This window comes from Oryzias melastigma, linkage group LG20 (genome assembly GCF_002922805.2).
Source record: "Oryzias melastigma strain HK-1 linkage group LG20, ASM292280v2, whole genome shotgun sequence".
Taxonomy (NCBI): Eukaryota; Metazoa; Chordata; class Actinopteri; order Beloniformes; family Adrianichthyidae; genus Oryzias; species Oryzias melastigma.
The window spans coordinates 15,501,732-15,522,930 of record NC_050531.1 but is presented as its reverse complement, the minus strand read 5'-3'; the positions used below and the strand labels follow the sequence as shown (position 1 = coordinate 15,522,930).

At 38.7% G+C, this 21,199-nt stretch overlaps 1 protein-coding gene across 4 annotated transcripts in view; it reads left to right on the top strand.

Moving 5' to 3' along the window:
* The window catches only part of ntng1a (netrin g1a), a 156,233-nt gene that overhangs the window by 54,873 nt on the left and 80,161 nt on the right, over positions 1 to 21,199 (top strand). For all 4 annotated transcript variants that reach the window (XM_036217410.1, XM_024280667.2, XM_036217412.1 and 1 more), the window contains exon 3: positions 20,008 to 20,651. In XM_036217410.1, coding sequence (XP_036073303.1) covers positions 20,008 to 20,651 — 644 coding nt within the window. The remainder of the gene's footprint in view (positions 1 to 20,007; positions 20,652 to 21,199) is intronic.

Below are 21,199 nucleotides of genomic sequence, written 5' to 3'. Positions count from 1 at the left end.
AAGTGTTTTAGTTAGCTGTTTCCAAAAGAAAAAACAACAGACCCAGAGATTATTTTTTCTTTATAGTAGAGGTCAAAATTCAACATGGCAGCAACCTGTGATCTTGTTTTGTCCCTGTGTGAGTAAACACAGAGCCAAATTTGCTAACGTTTGCTAGCCTGGTCTGAACTCGAACCATTTAGATTCTATGTCAGCAAAGATGTAGTCACGACTACAAGTTAAAAATAGATAAACCGTAAGGGAGAATCAAGTGACAAAATATCAAGATCATAGACCGCTCTGTGACTTCATAGAGTGAAGTTGTTGATGTACCTTTTTTTTTTCTACGGGTGTGCTGTTCATAGCGAACAGGTATACAACACACAAGGGTTAGTAAGGGTGAAGTAGATCAAAAAGCGTAACTTTTTTCTTGTAAATTTACATTTTCAAGCATAAATTTACAACTTTATTCCCGTAAAGTGTTATTTTTTTAAAAAACGTTTATGACTTTTTCTTCCCCATAATTTTACAATTTCATTCATGTAAAATGTAAACTTTCTTCTAATATTTTAAACCTAATTTTTTATATCAATGCCAACTTTTTTTTCATATTTGTACTTTTTTTTTAACTTTACAACTTTATTCTTGTAACTTTTCTATCTTTTTTCATAATTTACTACTTTTTTCCTCAATTGGACAATTTTATTGTTATAAAATTCCAACTTCTTTATTTTAATTCTACAACTTATTTCTTATAATTTTATGATTTTATTCATATAAAATTTTACCCTTTTTCTTAGAACTGTACAATTTTTTTCCCTGAATTGTATGACTATTCTCAATAAATTTAGCCTTTTTTCGCATAATTGTACAACTTTATTCAGGTAACTTTTCTATTTTTTTGTAATTTCATACTTTTTTTCTCATAATTGCACAATTTTAATGTCTTAAAATTGCAAAATATTTCTTTTAATTGTACAACTTATTTCTTATAATTGTATTACTTTATTCTAATAAAATGTTACTTTTTTTCTTTGAATTGTACAATTCTTTCTCTGAATTGTATGACCATTCTTGACAAATTTTGCCTTGTTTCTCATAATTTTACAATCCCTTTTTCATAAAATTTCAATTTTTTTAAAATAGTTGTTCAACTTTTTTTTCTCTTAATTGGAAGATTTTTTCTTATAGTTATGTAACTTTATTCTCATAACTTTCTGACTGTATTTCCACATGTCTGTTTACTTTCCTTCTGTCATGCTGGCCCTAATACTCTGCCGTACTCATTTGATCTAACTCCACCATTAAAAAAAACTTCTGCAGCTGCCAGACAGCAAGAAAAGTTACATGCAGGTGGAACAATTCCTCTGTGACCTACATCACATTCTGCACTGTCAGAAGACATTTTAGCAGTTTGTGTTTGTGCTATAAATTCTCCTATGATGGAGTGGTGACCTATTCAAAGTGTAGCCTGCCTCTCGCTCGGTGACAGCCGTGATAGGCAACAGCCGCTCGCAACCAAACAGTCGCAGCTGCTATCAGAAAACAGAGCAAAGCTACCTGCGTGTGGTGTTTCTCAAATGATGACGACAGATTCAACTTTTGGATGACACTTGATAATAAAGTGGAAGAAGTTTGCTGAGGTCATGAGGAGGAAAAAAGAAAAAGGACGTTGGTTTTTCATTGGCTGCTTCATTGAAATTCTTAGTAGGCAAAATATATTTTTGAAAGAAAAAATGCTACCTGCTGGCTAAGCATTACTTACTGGTCAGCTTGTAAATCATTTATATATTTAAAAAAAATGAGTTTAGTGACAAAAGAACTAAAGGTAATGGAAAAGTTGAAACACTTTGTTATTTTTCAAGGTAACTTACTCATCACTAAATCATATGTAACACCTCACTAAATTAATTTAACTTGGTGCTTTTGGTCTAAGTCTAAATGTATGCATTTGTTTGGTAGAAAGCATTAAACAGCAACCGTGAGTGTATTTATTTAATGCTGAAAGTGTTTACATTTTTGTTAACCCAACAAAACTGATTACAGTATTAGTTTTTTTAATCAATAATGAATCAAATGATAAAGAAACATACAAAATTAGCTAACTAAAAGCTCTAAAAGGACCTAAAAAAGACCAAATGAATAAATATTTATTTAAAAAATTGAAGACTTAAGCTGTAGTAATTCATCAAGTGTTTTTAAGCTGAATACTAGAGTGCAATGTTTGGTAAATAAGTTAAAAGTTCTTTTTTTCCTCTTACCCATAAAGATTTTGAAGTAATATGAGCAAACTGGAAGCTTTTCTTATTTATTTTAATAAGAGTTTAAAGCTCACTAAAGTAAAAAACAGTTTTTATATTTTTGTAATATTATTTTTTTTATATTATGGCAACTAAATATTCTATTTACCCTGTGCAGCCCACTATATCAAATAATTGACAAATACTTTTTTTAAATTAGGATGGATGAAATACAATCAAAAATATTTACAATATCTTTTTTTTTTATAGAATAGGTTGTGTCAATTATGATACGTTGGGTGAATTTGTGAGTTTTTGCTCTCAAAAATATTCAAAATATTGACACAGGTTTTTAGGGGAATAAAGCACTTTACTGACTTACTGTCTCAAATTTGATCCACACATTTTAACATGACTTTACTGTATAATAAATAATTAACTATCAACAAATTTTGCACTTTTTCAATACAGCAAGGGGTCATTTTTATTACTCGATAACAATTGAGATTTTTCTTTAATCATAAAGTTTTGAAAATTAGCTCAACTTTTTCCCTCCAAAAGTGTGTTTTAGAGTTCATGGAGGCAGCCATTTTGGAATGAGCATGAAAGGCCCTTCTACTGCTTCTAGTGGTAAGATCATGAATTACAGGGCAAAAAAACATGGACCAAGTTATAGACAGTGGGTTTTTAAGGAACGTTTTGGTCGTGCTAATGAGAAAGGAGTCTCAGAAATGCATACCAAACACAATACCAATGGTTTTTCATGGATAAGGAGGATATAATAGTCGCTTAAAGGGTCAAAAGTTAGCTTAATGCTACAGTTGTTTTAGAAAACATACCATTAAGATTACTTTAAAGGGATCTCAGAAATGTGTCAATTAAATGTGATACAGTTATATGGCGTCGAAGCTGAAATTTGACAACAGTAGTTCTGTTTGTTGGTTAGCATTGGGAGTAGACTCAAGAAACTTCTTATTTTCTTATATCCCAACTCCAAAGTTTGGAGTTTGAACACATAAACACAAACTTGCTAACATTGTAAAGGCTCCAATTTAGACTTAATTTATCCTTCTCAAACCCCGTGGAAATTACCGGTACAATGAGCACATGTCATGGGTTTCCTGCTCCTTTTTTACAAACTGTTTGTTGCTAATTTAAATCAACAGCTAAATAAAAAAGATAATAGATATGCTTTAATTCTGCAGTATTTTGATCAAGTATTTGGATGCTAGCCTGCAGAACAGAGATGCGTGCATGCACATTACTCTGTGTGGTGTCATTAGTTTGAATCCCTTGCTTCAATTAATCACTTGTAGAGAGCTTAATTCATCTATCATTTTAGCTGAGTGCAGTTGATTAGTGTAGCAATTCCCTCTGGCCCCGTTAAAGTTTTTGATTTCCTTTTCTGTATGATTTTTTTTTCTTTCCCCTCCTCCCTTCAGTTTGTCTCTCATCTTTTCTAATGGCACCTCATCAGGAGCTCAACTAGCAGAGCCCCCTTGACTCCCTTCTGAGAGCCGTGATTACAGTGGCAGCAGATGCTTGACGCCATTGTTGTTGAATAAAGTGGATCCACTTGTGTTTTCCGACTTGTGTTGCTGACTGTGTGCTACTAGTCCTTAATCTAGTTTTTTTTTTTTTTTTTTGAGCCAACTATTTTGACTATTTTGAGGAATGATGGCAAAGACAAGTTTCTTCTTGCCAGTTGCCTTGGATTTTATGGAACTGAAGAGTGTTGAAACGACATTTCCCTGAATTTGATTTTCAAATCAGATTCCAGTCTAAAAGAAGCAACTTAGGCTGTAACATCATCAACCAACTCAGGAGCCTTGAGGTAGTGTCTTCTCTGGTACTGGTCGGTCATGAATCCAAAGTCACGGTTGTGTTGTACCAAAGACTCTGACTATAATCCCTCTCTGCATTGGGACGGGTTGGATTCGGGGGTTAAACCACCAAATGGTACCCAAGTGTGACTGTGTCTGCAGCTCACCACTCCCTCAAGGAATAGGTTAGATGCATAGACAAGGAGTGCCCTAATCCAGGTCTCGAAGCCAGGTGACTTACATGTTTTCCAACCTGCCTGCCATTGTAGCTCCTTATTGGCTAGACACGCCTGATCCAGGTAATCAACAGATTACAGATGAGACAAGATTTCTGGAAAACCAAAAGGAGGGCGGCCCTCGAGTAAAATGTCAGCATTAAAAAAAACACATGTAGCTAAACTCTTTAGAAACTCCAGTTGTCCTCTTTATGTTTGAAAAATATTTGAAGCTTTGAGGCTTCAATCCAACAACAATCAAGAACGAGGACATCTGGTGGCCAAATAAACCCTTTCAAGGCTTTAACTTCAGACACAATACACATTGTTAGTCAAAAGATTTAGCCAAAACAACTTAATCACAATAAGTTATTTAAATTGTCTATGCAGAGTCATTATTTTTGCTACTTGAGAAGGATAACACGTTTGTTGTTGGAGAGTTTGAATTGATGACCTTAGAAAGGTGTTTTGAGTTAAACTGAAAAGTTTAGAGACTCTTTTTGCTGCAGCTTTGTATTTGATACTGTCAAATGAAAACAGAAACACTTTGGTTTCTGTTTTCAACCCAAAAGAGCCAATAAAAATGCTGACAAGGTAATGACAAATACTCAACCAATCAAAACTATCCATAGTTTAGTACACATTCGTCTTCAAAATCAGTTCTTTTGTGTATTATTGCGATTCTTTACTATGTTTTCTCCAATATCCACAGTGACCTGCCTTTAAAAAGAACTGGTGTGATGTTTTTTTTTTTCTTTTTTGTTTAAAGTGTGTGTGTGTGTGTGTGTGTATGCATCCACTTGGCCTGTCAGTGTGCTTGAGTGTCGTGATCTTGTGAGCTGTGAAGAAGGAAAAGGCCTGAGCTCTTTTCCCAGGAGTCATCTGCCAATCATCTTCTCAGAGTCGGTGTTAAGAAAAAAGAAGAAAAAATGGGGAGGGAAGCAGACAGAGAGAGGAGAAAAAAAGAAGAAGAAAGAGAAAAAGAAGAAAGGCTCCCTGTAGAATGACTAAATAGACCTTCAGTCCTAACAGGAAAGCCTGGAGCAGCATCCAAACTACCATTGTGCACCATTAAATATCCACAACAGGACGCCACTATTGCATCTAATTGTCCTTTGACTTTAATACAATTAATACAATAAGAGTTTTTGCAGACAAGAAGATAAAAACAAAAGTTAAACTTCTTTTTGAAATACTAAAAATGAATCAATTTTTGACATCTCAACCATTTTTTTAGATGATTATTAATTTCTAAATTTAAACCGCTGCTGACCGAGTCGCAGGCGCTCATTAACGAGAATAGAACCTCCGCCGTTCTCTTGGCGGTCTGCAGAGCCACTAATGAGGGATGAAGTTTGATGACAGGAGATTGATTGAAAAGTCTCGTCTTGGACTGAAACCTAAAGGCAATTTAGGGAGCAAAAAATGTCCAGCGAACGACACCATGCTGGGCTCATTATTCTCCAGCAGAACGCCAGATGAGAAGTCATTTGATCGGATAACGGTTCTTTTAATTACTGCTTGTTTTCACATGTCTGTTACACACTTGAAGTCCATCAGTGCTTCAAAAAGCAGTCAGGATTTCCAAAGTTGCCTCTGAAATCTGATTTCTGCTGTCATCCTGAAAGTATGACTGGAACATCAATTAATTATATTTACTCAGTTTAAACCTATGTATCAGTTTTGGCCTCAAATGTGGACTTCTTTTGTCTCGCTTTAAGATTTTACTTAAAAATATATTGAAATGTTACTTCACATATACAACTACGGTGGCCATGAAGTGCAAATCCCTCCAACAAATCAACATAAAAACTAAGATCACAAATTTAAGGTAAATATTTCAGGTAAATATATATTTCTAAAAATTAAACTCTGATTTATGCAAAACATATTTAAAAATAAGAACAAGAAGGACATGTTTGTCTTTACATTAAACACAGTTTGTACTCTGATGAGAAATTTAAAGGTGTAGACTTTGATTACAAGAAATTTTTCAAAATTTCACCTGGATTTTACATGAAAGCCAGATTTGATGGGTTCTGGGTTCTGACAGCAAATGGATAAAGTGAGTGATGATGAAATTTCTGTTACATCCAAAAATCCTGTGATTTTCAGCTGTCTCATTTTATCTATAAATACTTTTTCTTCAAGTATCTTGATGTATTTTATTTTGAGAATACAATATGTTAATTAACTAAGAGAAACCTTCAAATAAATAAAAGTTAGATAAGATAAAAAGTTTCATATAGGAAAATGAGAAGTTTAAACTGTGGGGAACACAGGTTTAGGATTTATAGTAAATTATATTTTATCTTCCGTCTAAAATAATGTCACAAAATATTATGAAAACCAAAGACGTTCAGTACCAAACTAATGAATGAAAATACGATTGGTAAAAAGACACTACAAAAGCTGTTTGTGCGTACACAAGGCGCCGTACAGATGGAAGTAAAGCTGCTTGAACAGAGTAAAGTAGCAGAGTTTCCACAAGCTTTCTGAAACTATTAAGTTAATCAATGACACGCAGGTGGCTCAGTAGCAACTCAACACATTTTTACAGTGTGTTGTTAAGCTTAAATATCAGATAGAAACTGTTGATATAAAAGCCTCAGACATTGCCGTTACTCGTGATCTTCAGTTTTTCTGACTCCTCTAAATGAAATCAGTTGATGCAATCGTTCAAAATCCCTCAATTCTGAATAAATATCTGGAAAAAGCAGCTTGTCTGTGCAGTAACAAGCTCAAATATTTCTTCATGTTTTACCAGCTTTCTTTTTTTTTTTTTTATTAAGGTAGACTGATGTTATTTGTGGTTTCAATCCATCAGGAGAAAGCGACCAAAGGTTGAAGTCACCTCTGCAGCTTGGGCAAGGTGACGGCAATCCTTGTGTCTTAGTGGAGTTTCTAGGTTGACGGTTTGACAGACCAAAGATCGGCCATGAACCATGAGTTTGTTTGAAGATAAAGGGACAATTGTTGGCTCATCTGACTTTTTATGTCTTCATTTTGTTTAAGAAAAAAACACTTCACAAGACAGGATAGCTTGATTGAGAGATGTAGCTCGGCGGCAGCCGGCAGATCGATTGAGCCCCAGTGTATTAGCTCACTGCTGAAATGTCATCCTAATAAAAGATGAATGACACTTGCCAAGAGTGTGAAAATAAAGGTGATCCATTCCTGCTTCAGTCGCTGGCAGCCTCTAAAATATAGCTGGTAAACGCGAGCACAAAGAACGTAACGGCGCCATTGTTTGCAGGAAAGCCGTGCAGTTAGCTTCTCCCTGCATGACTGACAGCCTGAACACAAACCCATTATAACATGACACTTGCTTTGTATTTCATGACACTGAAGAGTGTTGAAGCTTATTTGTTTTATCTGTTTGATTTTCATATCTGACTGTAAATCATAAAGAAAGTAATCTAAATACCATATTTTACGCACAATGAGAAGCAATTAAAAGCCTTATTTTTTTTTTCAAAAATTGATAGTTCACCACAAAGTGTGGATAAATTCTGGTTGTTTACTGATGATGAAGTGATTTTGAGAGATACACGACACTCTGTCAAAATGTTAGTCTGTTCTTTTACGAGCTGCAAACAAGGTTGGATGTTATAGTGAGCATACCAACATGACTAAAGTGTAATAGTGTTGGACTATGTTTTTATATGTTGTTAGCAACACATGGTATTGAGAATATGCTAATACAGCTAATGTGTAGCTATGGTTTTACATGTTCCTAGCCATGTTTGGAGTTAGCCTAGTCAGAATAATGTCTTTCTCAGTCTGTTTTTTAGTGTAGCAAACAAGGTTGGATGTTATTGTGAATACACTAGCATAGCTAATGTGTTCCAGTGTCGTATTGTGTTTTTACGTGTTGCTAGCAAGCTAGGGAGTTAGCGTAGTCACATTCGTGTTTTTTTTAGCAGTTTCAGTCTATTTTTTTGTGTCGCAAACAAAGTTGGATGTTGTGAATACACTAACATGGCTAACGAGTAGCGGTGTCGTATTTTGTTTTTTCATGCTGCAAACAAGGTTACAGCTATTGTGAATATGCTAACAGGGCTAACGTGTAGCAGTGTCAGATTGTGTTTTAATGTGTTGCTAGCAAAGTAGGGAGCTAGCGTTGTCACATTAATATTTTTTAGCGGTTTCTGGTTGTTTTTATCGTGTTGCAAACAAGGTTACAGCTATTGTGAATATGCTAACATAGCAAACATGTAGCATACTACAAACAAGTTCTAGAATGACTGAACAGTTATTAAAGTCTGGCTGATGGATTGATCTCTGACTCATGCTTCTTGCTTAACGGCCTTTCAATTTATGTGCCATATGTGTGGCATAAGTTTGAAAATAGACCATTCATTGACAATGTACCTTATAATTTGGAGCTCCCCAAAGTAATAAAAGTATTTCAGCATTAACTTCTAGAAATAATCTGACATTTTTTAACCTTGCAATGAAAATATTTAATGCACAAGTTTTAGAAATATCTTTATTGCAACAATTACAGTTGTGCTCTGCTTCCACTGAACATGTTTTGTGTGTCAAAATTTGCGTCTGCTGCCTCTCTTTTGAAAACATTTGCAGCTTGATGCTTGTCCAAAAGTGTGTTCATAACCTTGACGGTCCTGATGCCTGTGGGAGGAGCTACCGTTAAGAGTTTTTAGTCTCATTGCTACATGGAAACATTGACTGTCCATGAGAACTAAACTGAGTGAGATGCCACCCATAGAAAAGTCTGTCATCTTTTCTTGTAATCTGGACATTGTCATGTTAGAACCAGACGTCGTCAGAAATCAAGTGATTGGTCCGAGTCAGTCTGAGTCAAAATTTCAATGGCAACCACTCTCGCCAATCAGGAGTGAGCTTGTTGGAAGTCCACATCCATTTCATTTGAAAGTGGGCTCAGATTTTAATCAAACATTTCAAAGGTTTGACGTGAGGCCACCGACTTTTATTGAGAAATCTTATAACTTGAAAAACTTGCACAACAGAGAAAATATCAAATTAAGAAGTTAGGATTAAAGGATCAGAGCAAGAACAGTTATTCTGACAAATATGATGACTTTGGCTTCTTGGAACCAACGGGTACTTCCTGTTAGAAACACGAGGGGGGAGGAGTCTCTCACTCCAGTTCTCTTATGCACTCAATTGTTAGTAGTCAGGTTTATTGTGTTAGTGTGATTCCTTACTATTTTTTTTCTCCAGTATCGACAGTGATGCAATGTTTTTCAAACAATTACAAGCAGATAACTCTGTAGTAACTCAACACATTTTGACAGTACTTTGTTAAACTTAAATATTGCTCTTTTAGATACTGTTTATATTTAGCACATTACACTGATATGGACTCAGTTAGAAGAACTAAAAGTACCCTATAATATTTACATTAAATTCAATATACAAAATGGAAAATGTTCCTTTTATTGTGAAACAATATCTTTCTTTTAAATTAAAAAGTAACAAACCTGTCAAGTTAACCATCTGTACTAAAAGGCCTCTTTCAGGTCTTGATCGCTGCACTTAACCTAAGCCCGAGAGATAAATCACGGCCTAAGCTGGTGACATTGCGCCGTCCACCAAACCGTATTGAAGCGGTTCCCAGTGGCTCCTGCATAGGCATTTAAAAGATAATGGAATATAAAATAGTTTTTATATCCGCTGGATGTGCAGCGGCTGTGCGCGGTAGCCTTTCGCTGCTATTGTTTTAAGGCTCATGAATCCTCCTAATGGACGCCAGCGATGGAGATGAGTGCAACACGAGGACGTCTACACCTCATAACCCCCACCCTCCTCCCGAGTTGACTGGACGACTCACACTGTGCTGCTTAAGGGGGTTTAATGGTGCGGCTCACTGCTTTAGATCTCTTTTCTTTTCTCCTGTGTTGCTGTAAAATTTTGTGGTTGGATCCTTTAAGCTGTTTGGGTTTTCTTGTGTATTTTTCTCAACATCAGAACTCTGTATCTTTTCCTACAACCTTTTTTTTTTATTTTTTTTATTTTAGACACGCTAATTTTGTCCAGCAGCATCTTTTTCCAGTCATTATATTTGGTTTAAATAATGAGGACTCTGTTACTGGTATTTTACCTCTTAACACCTGGCTTCCACATGCATGAACATCACATTTTGGGTTATATTAGCACATTCATTTTTTTATTAACCTGGTTCCATTTATTGTAGAAGGTTAGCTCAAATATTAGCCAGAGTCCTAACAGGAGGAAGATCAACACCATATAGATAGAAATATTCTTTTTCCCAGATGTTTGGCACATGAAACCATCAACTGATGAATGATTAACAAAGGGTGTGGCCATGAGACCCACTGCTTTTTACAAAGCCTGTCTTTGAGCTCTTTGGTCGAAACATTCTCATCCCAAAATCGTCACATTAAGGCATTTGGTTAAGGCCCCCTCCGTGTGACTTTTCGACATTTTGGCTTTCCCTTGTCGTCTTTTGACATGCGGGCTGTTTATAAAGTCAAGGGTCCACAACCCTCGGGATGCAGTACTAGATGCGCACTGGTCCTCGGGACGCGTCTAGAACCGGTACCGCAACCCAGTACCGGTACCCTAACCTTAACGCGTCCAGTTTGCAGCCTGTACCGTGTCTGTATTCATTCATCTGTCTTGTGGTAAAAGGAGGGTATTTGCTATTAAAGTGCATGGATACTGACATGCTCGTACAACAAGTCCCCTAGCTGCTGTTTGGTGAACTGCACCTGGTTCTAAGTACTTTATTCTGAAAGAAGCTTCATTCCAGAAGTACACTACAAAGGCTGCTGGTTGAATTGAACAACCTCAGATATTTGCTTCACTTTTGTTTTGCAAAGCACTGTATTAAAATCCAAGTCAATGTAACCCTTGTGCTATCCTAGGTATATTGACGTTGGGAGTGGGGTCATTTGGACCCCATAAGATAGTACAAGGTTAAACAATACAGTAACCTGTGTGACAGGGTGGAATTTCAATTATAGGTCCAGTTTTAGGTCTTTTCTTTTCAGGAAAATAAAGAGGCCTGGAGACCCTGAACATTTGAAATTCCGATGGTAACCCTTGTCTGATTTGGCCATGGCGGCTATGATTATTGTAATCGGTCCTTCTTGAGGGCAGAATTCGTTCCAAGTTAAACTACTCTTACTGTCTGCACCAACAATCAACATGGAATGAGGGTCCAGGAAGGACTGGCATGACTGTAGACGGAGAGAAAAGGTTTGGAAGGCAGTGGAGCAACACCTCAATCAAGCTCCTGGATTGGGAAGAAAAACCCTGTGAGGGGGAGGACAAAGTCTCATTAATTCTGCAAGGAGAGCTGTAACCTCTCTGCTCTGATACACACACACGCGAGACACAAAAAAAGACAAAAGAAACAATGCATTTTCTGTGCAGAAAAGAATAATTCTATCCATTTGATGCAACAAGACAGTGTTGAGTTCCAACACAGGGCTGACAGAACGCTGAGTTCTGCTCAGATGAGCGATGAAATGATGATTTATGATGCCTGGACTTGTGAAGGACGGCTGACACGTGCCGATGAATGGGGCGTCTTTTTTAGCAGGAGCCGCCGTTTGCAGGTGAAGAAGACGCACGAGTGACACTGAACAATGGCAGAAGGACGAACATACCTCTGATATTTCAAAAACTGCTGCCTCATAGGGTCAAATCTAGCTTAGATTTGAAAAAAGATGTGGATGATTATGACTAATTTGTCTGGTTATAAAAAAAAAAAAAGCTTTTGGAGGGTTTTTGGCAAAAAAAAATAAATAAATAACATCTATTATCTGGACTTTCTTAAGAGTAAAGACTGGATAGATGAAGCATAAAAATATATTTTTCATTATATTACTCAATAATTCCTCAATACCCTAAAAAATTTAGACAATTCCAAGTGAGGCATTTATTCATTATAACTGCAATATACCTCAATAAATAAAGATATATGAAACCAAAAACAAAGAAAAGATAAGGTCAAATAATAATGAGGCAAAGTTCCACTAAATACAATGACTCAAGGGTTTATTCCAAAGAGTTTCACAATTAGTTGTCATACCTCTTGGTATGTTTGTTTTAAGCCCAAGTTAAATACCTTTTTGAAACTTTTACATCAAATTTTGAATGAAAACTGTACTAGGTCCTCTGTCACCTTAAACAACCAGTGTGATTGGCAAACGCACCATTAAGTGCAGAGATGACAAAGGGTTTCAGCAAAATATTAACTGAAACCCATGGAATGGTTTTAGTGTGAAGAGTGTTGTTCAAACCTGCTTTTGTGTCATTTTTGAAATATTTATTTTATTCATACAAATTTTCTTGATACTCTAAAAAGTAACTGGGAGTTTGTATTTACGGTAGCACTTTATAATAAGATTCCTTAGTAACACATTAACAAACATCATTAATGTGTTAGTGAGACATTTTTTTGAGCACAGTAAGCCTAATGAGGTTTATTAACATACTTACCAAGATTCATTAACATCAAAGTTAGATAATTGTATAACATATTAATAAACTGCTTACAAGCTTAACAATTGTATTAATTATCTTCGTCAACATTAAATTGAATGTTTTGCAGCACCTCATCTAAAGTGTTACAGCAGTTATTCATGACCATCTTACTGGATCAGTTACCCATTATCAAAAATTTCAAATATATCCAAACCATATATAAATTTGTGTAGTGTTGCTACATGTTTTTGTCTCAAGCATATTATTTGCTGTCCTAAAAACAAAAACCATCAAAAAATGCCCAGGTAACAACTTTAATGCACAATATTAAAAGTAATATATGTTTTCCCTTCTAAAACCACTGCGCTGCTTTGTTGCTTAGGGTAACGTGCACAACTCCCAGCTCCTCTGGTCATGTGACTGATAGAGCAATTCAATATACTGTGTACAGGGGAGTGTTTTGATACACATAATACTCAAAATATCTAGAAATGATACATGCACTTTTATTTTCTTCCTTTATAAATCAATGTATCAATCAATTAATCAACATTTAAATAGAATAGTCAATACCAGAATTGGTGAGGGTATCCATACTTCAATACTTAGGTATAGATATCACTATTCAATGGCAGGAAGAAAACAAAAAAAATCTAACATAATACAATCTCAATATCAAATTGCATAAAAAAAATACAAAATAAAAGCCTAAAGTTTCCACTTTTTTTGGTGAGTTTGATTCTTTTGACCACGCATTCTTTACAACTACAACATTTTCAACAGTTTTTCAGCCTTTTAAAAAAATCAAATTTATACAACTTATGCTCAGTAAATCACTTACAAAACCAAACTGTTGGTGAAGGACGATAAATTTAAAGTTAAAAAGAAAAAAATCAGCCAGTCTCCCTCTCTTCTTCTATTTCAGCAAAAGCTTTGCTTGAATTGTTGCTGTGTTTCAGTATGTTTCTCTAATCTTCTAATTTTTTTTTTACTTTTTTAAATCCACACCATATTTACTTATTCAATTCAAAAAGGCAAAAAATTCTACTACTTTTAAGTAAATGGTTAGCTATTGTTATTACATAATATATATATATATATATGTATGTATGTATGTATGTATGTATGCTACATATATGTACTGTGTCTATATATATATATATATATATANNTATATATATATATATATATATATATATATATATATATATATATATATATATATATATATAATTTGAGGCATGTAAAAGTTATGAATCTGTGACATTGACCCTTTCAGCCCTTTTCTTCATTAAAGGCTTTATTCTCTGGATGTTGATGTCTTTATGTAAAAAGCATTGTCACCTCAGTTTTAAAGTTCATCTGGGGATTAAAGGTTTGCTGAAAAAGTTTGCACATTAGGGATAACTGAAAGACTTTTATTGTAAAAGAAATAAATTACAAAAATGTTGTCTTTCATTGTGGCGGTGCTCAGTGCTCAGCCATTTTCCCTGCATCGAAAATGAGAAAACGCTGGAGATGGAAGGAAGGAAGGAAGGAAGGGGTAGATGGAAGAACGGATGAGATGCAGATTCAATTTTCTCTCTGGGTTCCACCTCCAGGACATATGCCACACAAACAGAGCGCTCTGATTGGTGTGAGCTTATCTATCAGGAGACTCTGTCCGCATTTGGTAAATTTATGTCTCTCCTCCATTAGTACTCATAGTGCGGCTGGGCCGGGGCTGTCAGTCGCCATGGTCATATCTTATTTCAAAACGAGACGCAGTCAGAACTTCAATAAGTCACTGGCTCTTCTCTCATTTTTTTTTTACTTTTCTGTCTCTGCGTCCTCATATTCAGTAGTCATAACTGGAAGTGCACACGCGGCTGATGTAATCTCCCTTTAAATAAAGATTTAAAAGGATTTATTCTTTCAATTGTCGCTCAAACAAACAAACGTATATTCCATACAGGTGGGACGGAGGTTAGCTTTCCGTCTGCGGGGTACGGTGGCCCTGAAGGGCAAATCACTGCAATAAATCATTCAATGCAAAAAAATTATAAAGATTACAGACCTGGATTTAGCGGGAAAAGGAGGCAAGTCAGGGTGTGCTGAGAGTTTGGGGTTTCATATCTATCTGAGCCCCTAAAATCCATAAATCATTGATCATTTTGTCTTATAAGTTTCACGTTGAAGGCTCTTCCTGACACTACCCTACGTATCGTATTTACCTGTCTTGGGACGGGTACAACCAGGACATTGGGTTGTAGCTTCTTAAAACTGCATTTATTCTTTTTTTATGTCTGCCCATCTGTCTGTCTGTCCATTCTTACGCCTTTTTAGTTTGGTTTTAGTAGTGTGGCTGTGAGGAAATTTGCTCTAACGTGACCTCAACCCAACAGATAATGCAGGTATGCCGAGTGCAGCTCAACCAGATTAGCCTAATTCAATATCCACCGCACTGCAGGCCAGCTTATATTTATTCCCCTGGCTGCTTTCTGCAAAGAACCGGAGCATTTTTGGACAATAACGACCACTTCTTGACATCCGCCCACGACCCCCGTCTGACTCTTCTCACTACACCGCATTGCTAATAATCGGATTACTTCGGGTGGGTCGGCGTCTCTCTATTAGCACTGATTTAGCATGACCTATCTGCTTCAGCGACCTCGGTGCTGGCTTTGTAATCTGTGGCGCCCCCCCACATACACACACCACCACCTCCCCTTCCATCCCCCCGCCCAGTCCGGCCCTTTATCATCGCTCTGGGATTAGCACCAACATCTTTAGTAATTACAGAAATGCTGCCTTTGTCGTGCCGTCCATTGTTTTAAATGCGTGCCAAGCTCCTAATTCGTCCGCCGCGGCCTCCGTGGTGGCCCCCGCAGTAAAACACGGAAACCTGCCATCGATTTTTCACATGGCCCATACACTCTGCTTTTTATCTCCTCTCCGGCAGACAGTTGAGGTTATTGATCTTCATAAAGGCGGCGTTTCGCCGTTAAGCGAAAGCGGAGGGAACGCTAATGAAAGGTTTTAACCTGCATGTTCGGGGGCTGGGAGGCGCGTGAGGGGAGGGGGGGTAGAGGAAGCACTGGACCGGCGGTTGGTGGCTGCCAGGTGCTGCATGCAGCAGATTTCCAGCAGCTCAGCTTCAGCGATCGATCGGGGATATGTCTTTGTCTGATTACAGAAATGTGTCAGGGGGTGTGGGGGGGCGCGACAGTTGCTGCTGGGGTAGCCTCTGCGTGTGCATTCTGCGGCAGTAATGGCTGATCAATGAGTGCTGCTTTCTGAGACATAAAAGAACCATCAGTTTGACCTCCAGTACAGGAGGAAACAGCTTGACTTTTCAGGTGAAAAAAAAATTATTGAGACGTCTGCAGAAAACTGAACCCAACGCTGTTTTTTTTTTGTTGCTGGTTTCTTTGCAGGATTTTCAGTATTAAGAATTGGATGTTCAGTTTGTCTGAAGGTGGACAGAATGCAAGTCTTAGATGGACTCAATCTAGCAGAATCTGCAGGTTCAGACAGGCCAATGCATTCTCACTCCCACCTCATTTGGGCCCCATCTGCACCACTTTTTGGTATTTACGGTTTCCCAAACTTGGCGTTTTGGGTCGTGCTGGCTGTTCCCATTAAATAAGGGGTCCCTGACCCCCAGGCCACGAAATGGGACCGGTCCGAGGGCCGTCTGGTAGTGGGCCTGTCCATATTTGACTGTCGGGAATGAGTTTTTTGGGTTGATCTGTAGAGGTTCATGGAGAGCATGTTAAGCGGAGTGCAGGTGTGTCTTGTAGTTCCCATGTGGCTTGCGTGTCCACCTCAATGGATGTCATGAAAGTGGTACATACCATGATTGTGCGTGTGGTACACACACTTATAAGTTATAACATACGGGTAACGCACTCATAAAGTGTCCTTACTTCACACTCTAGTGAAGTGTGCGCACTGGCTTCTAATACTATATTCACACCGGGGATGTGACACCTCTGGACACATAGGGAGGTGCTTCTTCTTCTTTTTCTACTGTTTACTAGCACATGTCTGCCATCTACACTTGTAAGAGGCTCGTCTGACTTTTTCTTTGACAGCTCTATTCCAATACATGATAAGATTTTGTATCATATTACAACCCGGTCGCAGTAAAATGCGTACATATTCCACGACTTTGCACTCTGAAATACCGTGTATAATATATGCCAAACAGGCTTTCTGCATGCATATGATACGCAATGATTGAGAATAGGTTGCGCCGGCGTACAATATACACGCTTTTTAGGTTTCGTTTTGATCACGTGGTCAGAAATCCTCCGGCTCTTTTCTAAATGACGTCGTTCCTGGTTAAGGTTAGAATGAGGCAAGGTTTGCCGCTCGGTTATGGTTAGGGTTAGAAAAGCAAATTGTTCGTTTGTGGGGCTGTCTGTGATGCTCACGCCTTCACCAGGGGACGTGTCAAACGTGGAAAACAGACTTTAACACGTTTAGTACCGCGCGTATTATATGCACGCAAAAACCGGTTTTGCCGTATATTATACACGGTATTTCCCAAATCGTGGCATATGTACGCATTTTACTGAGACTGGGCTGCATATTATTCTGACCAGGCACAAACTGCAATTATTAATTTCTCCTCCATTATCAATTTTCAAATGGTTGTTGCCTTTTGTCAACATACGCGGATGATTTCCATTCATCACTATGAAATCAGAGTCCCTGATTGGTCAGTTTGTCCTGATTTGATTTGCAACGGGCATAAAATGGACAAGCAATGTTGTACTAATAGCCCAAAAATGATTGTAAAACCTTCAATAGCTACGCGTAAATGTGAGGGTTTTGAACGGAGAAGCCCCAAACACACATTTAAACAGACTTTAATTGAAAGTAGCCACTAGAGCAGGGGTGGCCAACCCTGGTCCTCAAGAGCCTAAATCCTGCCTGTTTTCCAGCTCTCCCTGGACTGATTGATGCTGACAATTGAAATCAGGTGTGTTCAGTCAATCAGGATGTGGAATCATTTACGTCAACTAATCAGCAGGAAGCTGGTCAGGGAGAACTAGAAAACAGGCAGGGTTGAGGCTCCTGAGGACCAGAGTTGGCCACTCCTGCACTAGAGCATCCATTGCTAAGAGTGGTGAGAATGTAGCTTGACTGATCGCATGCAAAGGGGTTTGCAGATACCCAAGTGCCCATAGGATGCCCACTCAAACTAGGCTCCAGTTGTCTCATTACCAACTTTTGAACAGCCAGGCTACATGCAAGGATCGCACATTTGAACAGCGGCAATGGCCCCTTTCTTGTGCAGGGTTCAAAAGTGTTGTTAAAAAATGAAAAACCCACATGATCCACTTGCGTCTCAACTATTTCTCCCTTACCTAACCTGTGTAAGTGTTCACTACGACCAGAGCATGTCCGTTCTCTTCATACAATCTTGATATCTTGTGTGGACCACCTATGTGTCCCGAACGGTTTGCCTAGTTTCTCCAACAGACAGCCCATATCCACTCCTAAGGACAGTTGTGACGAAGGCTTGAAATTCAATAGGTCCAATAGGTCCTGATGGCGTCGGCCGTCTTCTTCAGATATGTCCCAGAGAGTGCACGTACTCTCATGTCACGACTGGAACAAATGTGTTTTGTCCTCACACCCTTCTGTTAGTTTTGACTTCAAAATGATGTTCTGTTGGCTGCAGAATTTATGACTTCATCTTGGCATCTGCAGAACCCACAGGGTCCCCCTTGTCCCCCTTTGTGCGGTCATGATGGACCTTGACAGTGTGCATTGCCTGTTGCGCTGCCTTTCTTCACTCAGTAAAATCAATTCAGTAAAGAATGCTAAAATCAATTCAATAGAAGAGTATTTTACCAGGGAAAATGCAGATCTGTGAGTGCACTCTAAACAATAGATCAATCTGATGCATTTTTAGCTGATTTCCTTTATTGATGAAAGACTGTTTTCCCCAGTGGAGGAAATCTAAAGAGGGTAATTAGAGAAGAGAAGTTTGCACTGTTATAGTATGGTCTAAATTTGAATTTTTGTTGAAGTTCTTCCACGTTTTTGTCTTCCATCGTCACATGTTTTACGAAGCGTCCCCTTCCTGAATGCAGATTCCAAACATTTAGCCCACCGGCATGCCAAGTGGGCTTCTCGTGACCGCCTACAGCATCAAAGCGCACATTACTGTCACCCGTGAGTTATTGCACATCTGTCTGCGTATTTTAGGATGCACCAGATGCTGCCGTGTTAATGGCACACCTAACCCCACACCCCGAACGCTAAAAATCAAGGTGGAATTTTCCACCCCAAGCCTCCTGTACCGACTCCTCCCCAGTCTCTGCCTGTCCGGCGTTAGGGGACGCCTGCAGGTGATGACCCGCGCTGGATATTAATGGATCTGTCCAAATGTCAAAAGGCCTGTCAGAAACCTGTTTCATTGTCACTTTGACTTGGAAGACGAGGAGAAAGTGGCTTATTAGCTCCACAGAGCTGGATCTCCACCTCCCTCCCTCATTAGACTGTCTTACACGAGTCTACCCCCTCCCAGTGTTTCCTTACCGCACCGCCAAACTCACACGTGGAGGGTGACATCTACCACCTAATCAGGGAGTGGATTATATTGTCCTGATGAATTGGCGCTTGTAGCACTTGAAAGGCCCTCTTGGAGGAGCGCCTCCTCCTCCCTCCACTGACTGCCAGAACAGGCCCTCCTCCTCTTCCTCCTCCCCTGAGGAGACAGAACATCGCCGTGTACTGATTTGTGCTAAATCAGACAAATGTTTCTAGAAAGAGCTTCTTTGGAGCAAGCTGCCTCATGGTTTTAAGCCGGTGAGGAAACTTGTGGAAGAGCTGAGTGACATTCACACTCGAACAATGCAGCCAGCTCTTTCTCTGAACAGAGGTGGAGAGGAGGACTTAGCCGACAAAACAAGTGAAGAGCTCTAAGTTTTTTTTGGTGGAATTCCAATCCATCAAATTCTTCTCCGAATGACTTTATGACTCCATCTGTAAAAGTGGAGGAGGTTGGATGTCTTTGTTTAAGTCTGGAGACTGACATGACACGATTTCTGTAGCGGCTTAATGTGACGATGATGCGAACGGGAGCAAAGCCGCAGTAACGACAAGAGTCAACTGAACTGTCGGTAAAGATAAATGTACAGAGCAGAATAAGTGGCTTCAAAAATTCATATGTGGATGCTCTCTGCAGGGCGTGTGCACATTACAGGTTCACTGGGACACTGATCCACTTCAGATTGATGATATTAGTGTGTCCTCAAAATATCATATTTAGTAACCTGTCACTCCTGTCTTCTTCTCTGTCTCCTGCAGGAGAACCCCTACATGTGCAACAACGAATGTGACGCCAGCACCGAGGAGCTTGCACACCCTCCAGAACTCATGTTCGACATCGAGGGCCGCAACCCCACGACCTTCTGGCAGTCCTCCTCCTGGAAGAAGTACCCAAAGCCCCTTTTGGTCAACATCACCCTATCGTGGCACAAGACAATCGAGTTGACCGACGACATCGTCCTCACCTTTGAGTCGGGCCGGCCTGAGCAGATGGTCCTGGAGAAGTCGCTCGATTATGGGCGAACCTGGCAGCCCTACCAGTTCTACGCCACCGACTGCCTGGACGCCTTCACCATGGAGCCTAAGACGGTGCAGGATCTGACGCAGCACACCCTGCTGGACATCATCTGCACTGAGGACTACTCGCGAGGCTACGTTTGGAAGTATGACAAAACCGTGCGCTTCGAGATCAAAGACCGATTTGCACTCTTCGCAGGACCCCGCCTCCACAACATGGCCTCACTTTACGGACAGCTGGATACAACCAAGAAGCTGAGGGACTTTTTTACCATCACCGACCTGAGAATCCGCCTGCTCCGCCCCGCCACGGGGGCCACCATGGTGGATGAGAACAACCTGTCCAGATACTTCTACGCCATTTCTGACATTAAAGTCCATGGCAGGTAAGACAGTCCTGTATGTCACTGAAAAAAGAACATCAAATGAACCTTTTCTTGAGTTTTATGCAACAGTCGTCAATTTTCCTGTTAAATCCCTTCTTTTAAGGCAGAAAACTGTTTTCAATTATACTTTTTATGGCTGTGCAATATTGCCAAAAAAGTATGATTTTTTTCAACCAAATTCATTTTTCGATTTCAAGCCCTCTATTTAATTTCTTTTGACAAAAAAATCAAATTGCAAAGTAAATGTTTCAAAAACAATTATATTGGCTTGAACACAACAAAATAAATGTGTAAAAATGTTTGTAAAACAAATGCAAATGTTTTGAAAACTACCACTAGTTTTAACATCTTGTAACGAAAAACTTTTTTCGCACTCAACAGTGTTTCAGGTGTTGAAGAAAATGTTCAACGTTACTTCCACTTTTGGTAGCAACAGTCTTTGTTGCTTTAAGTCTGAAGTCACAAAACCGAACCAGTTCCATGTAACAGCTGGATTTTTTTTTTTTTGGGAACAAGCTCCTCTTTGCCAGCTGCCATTTTTACGTTGG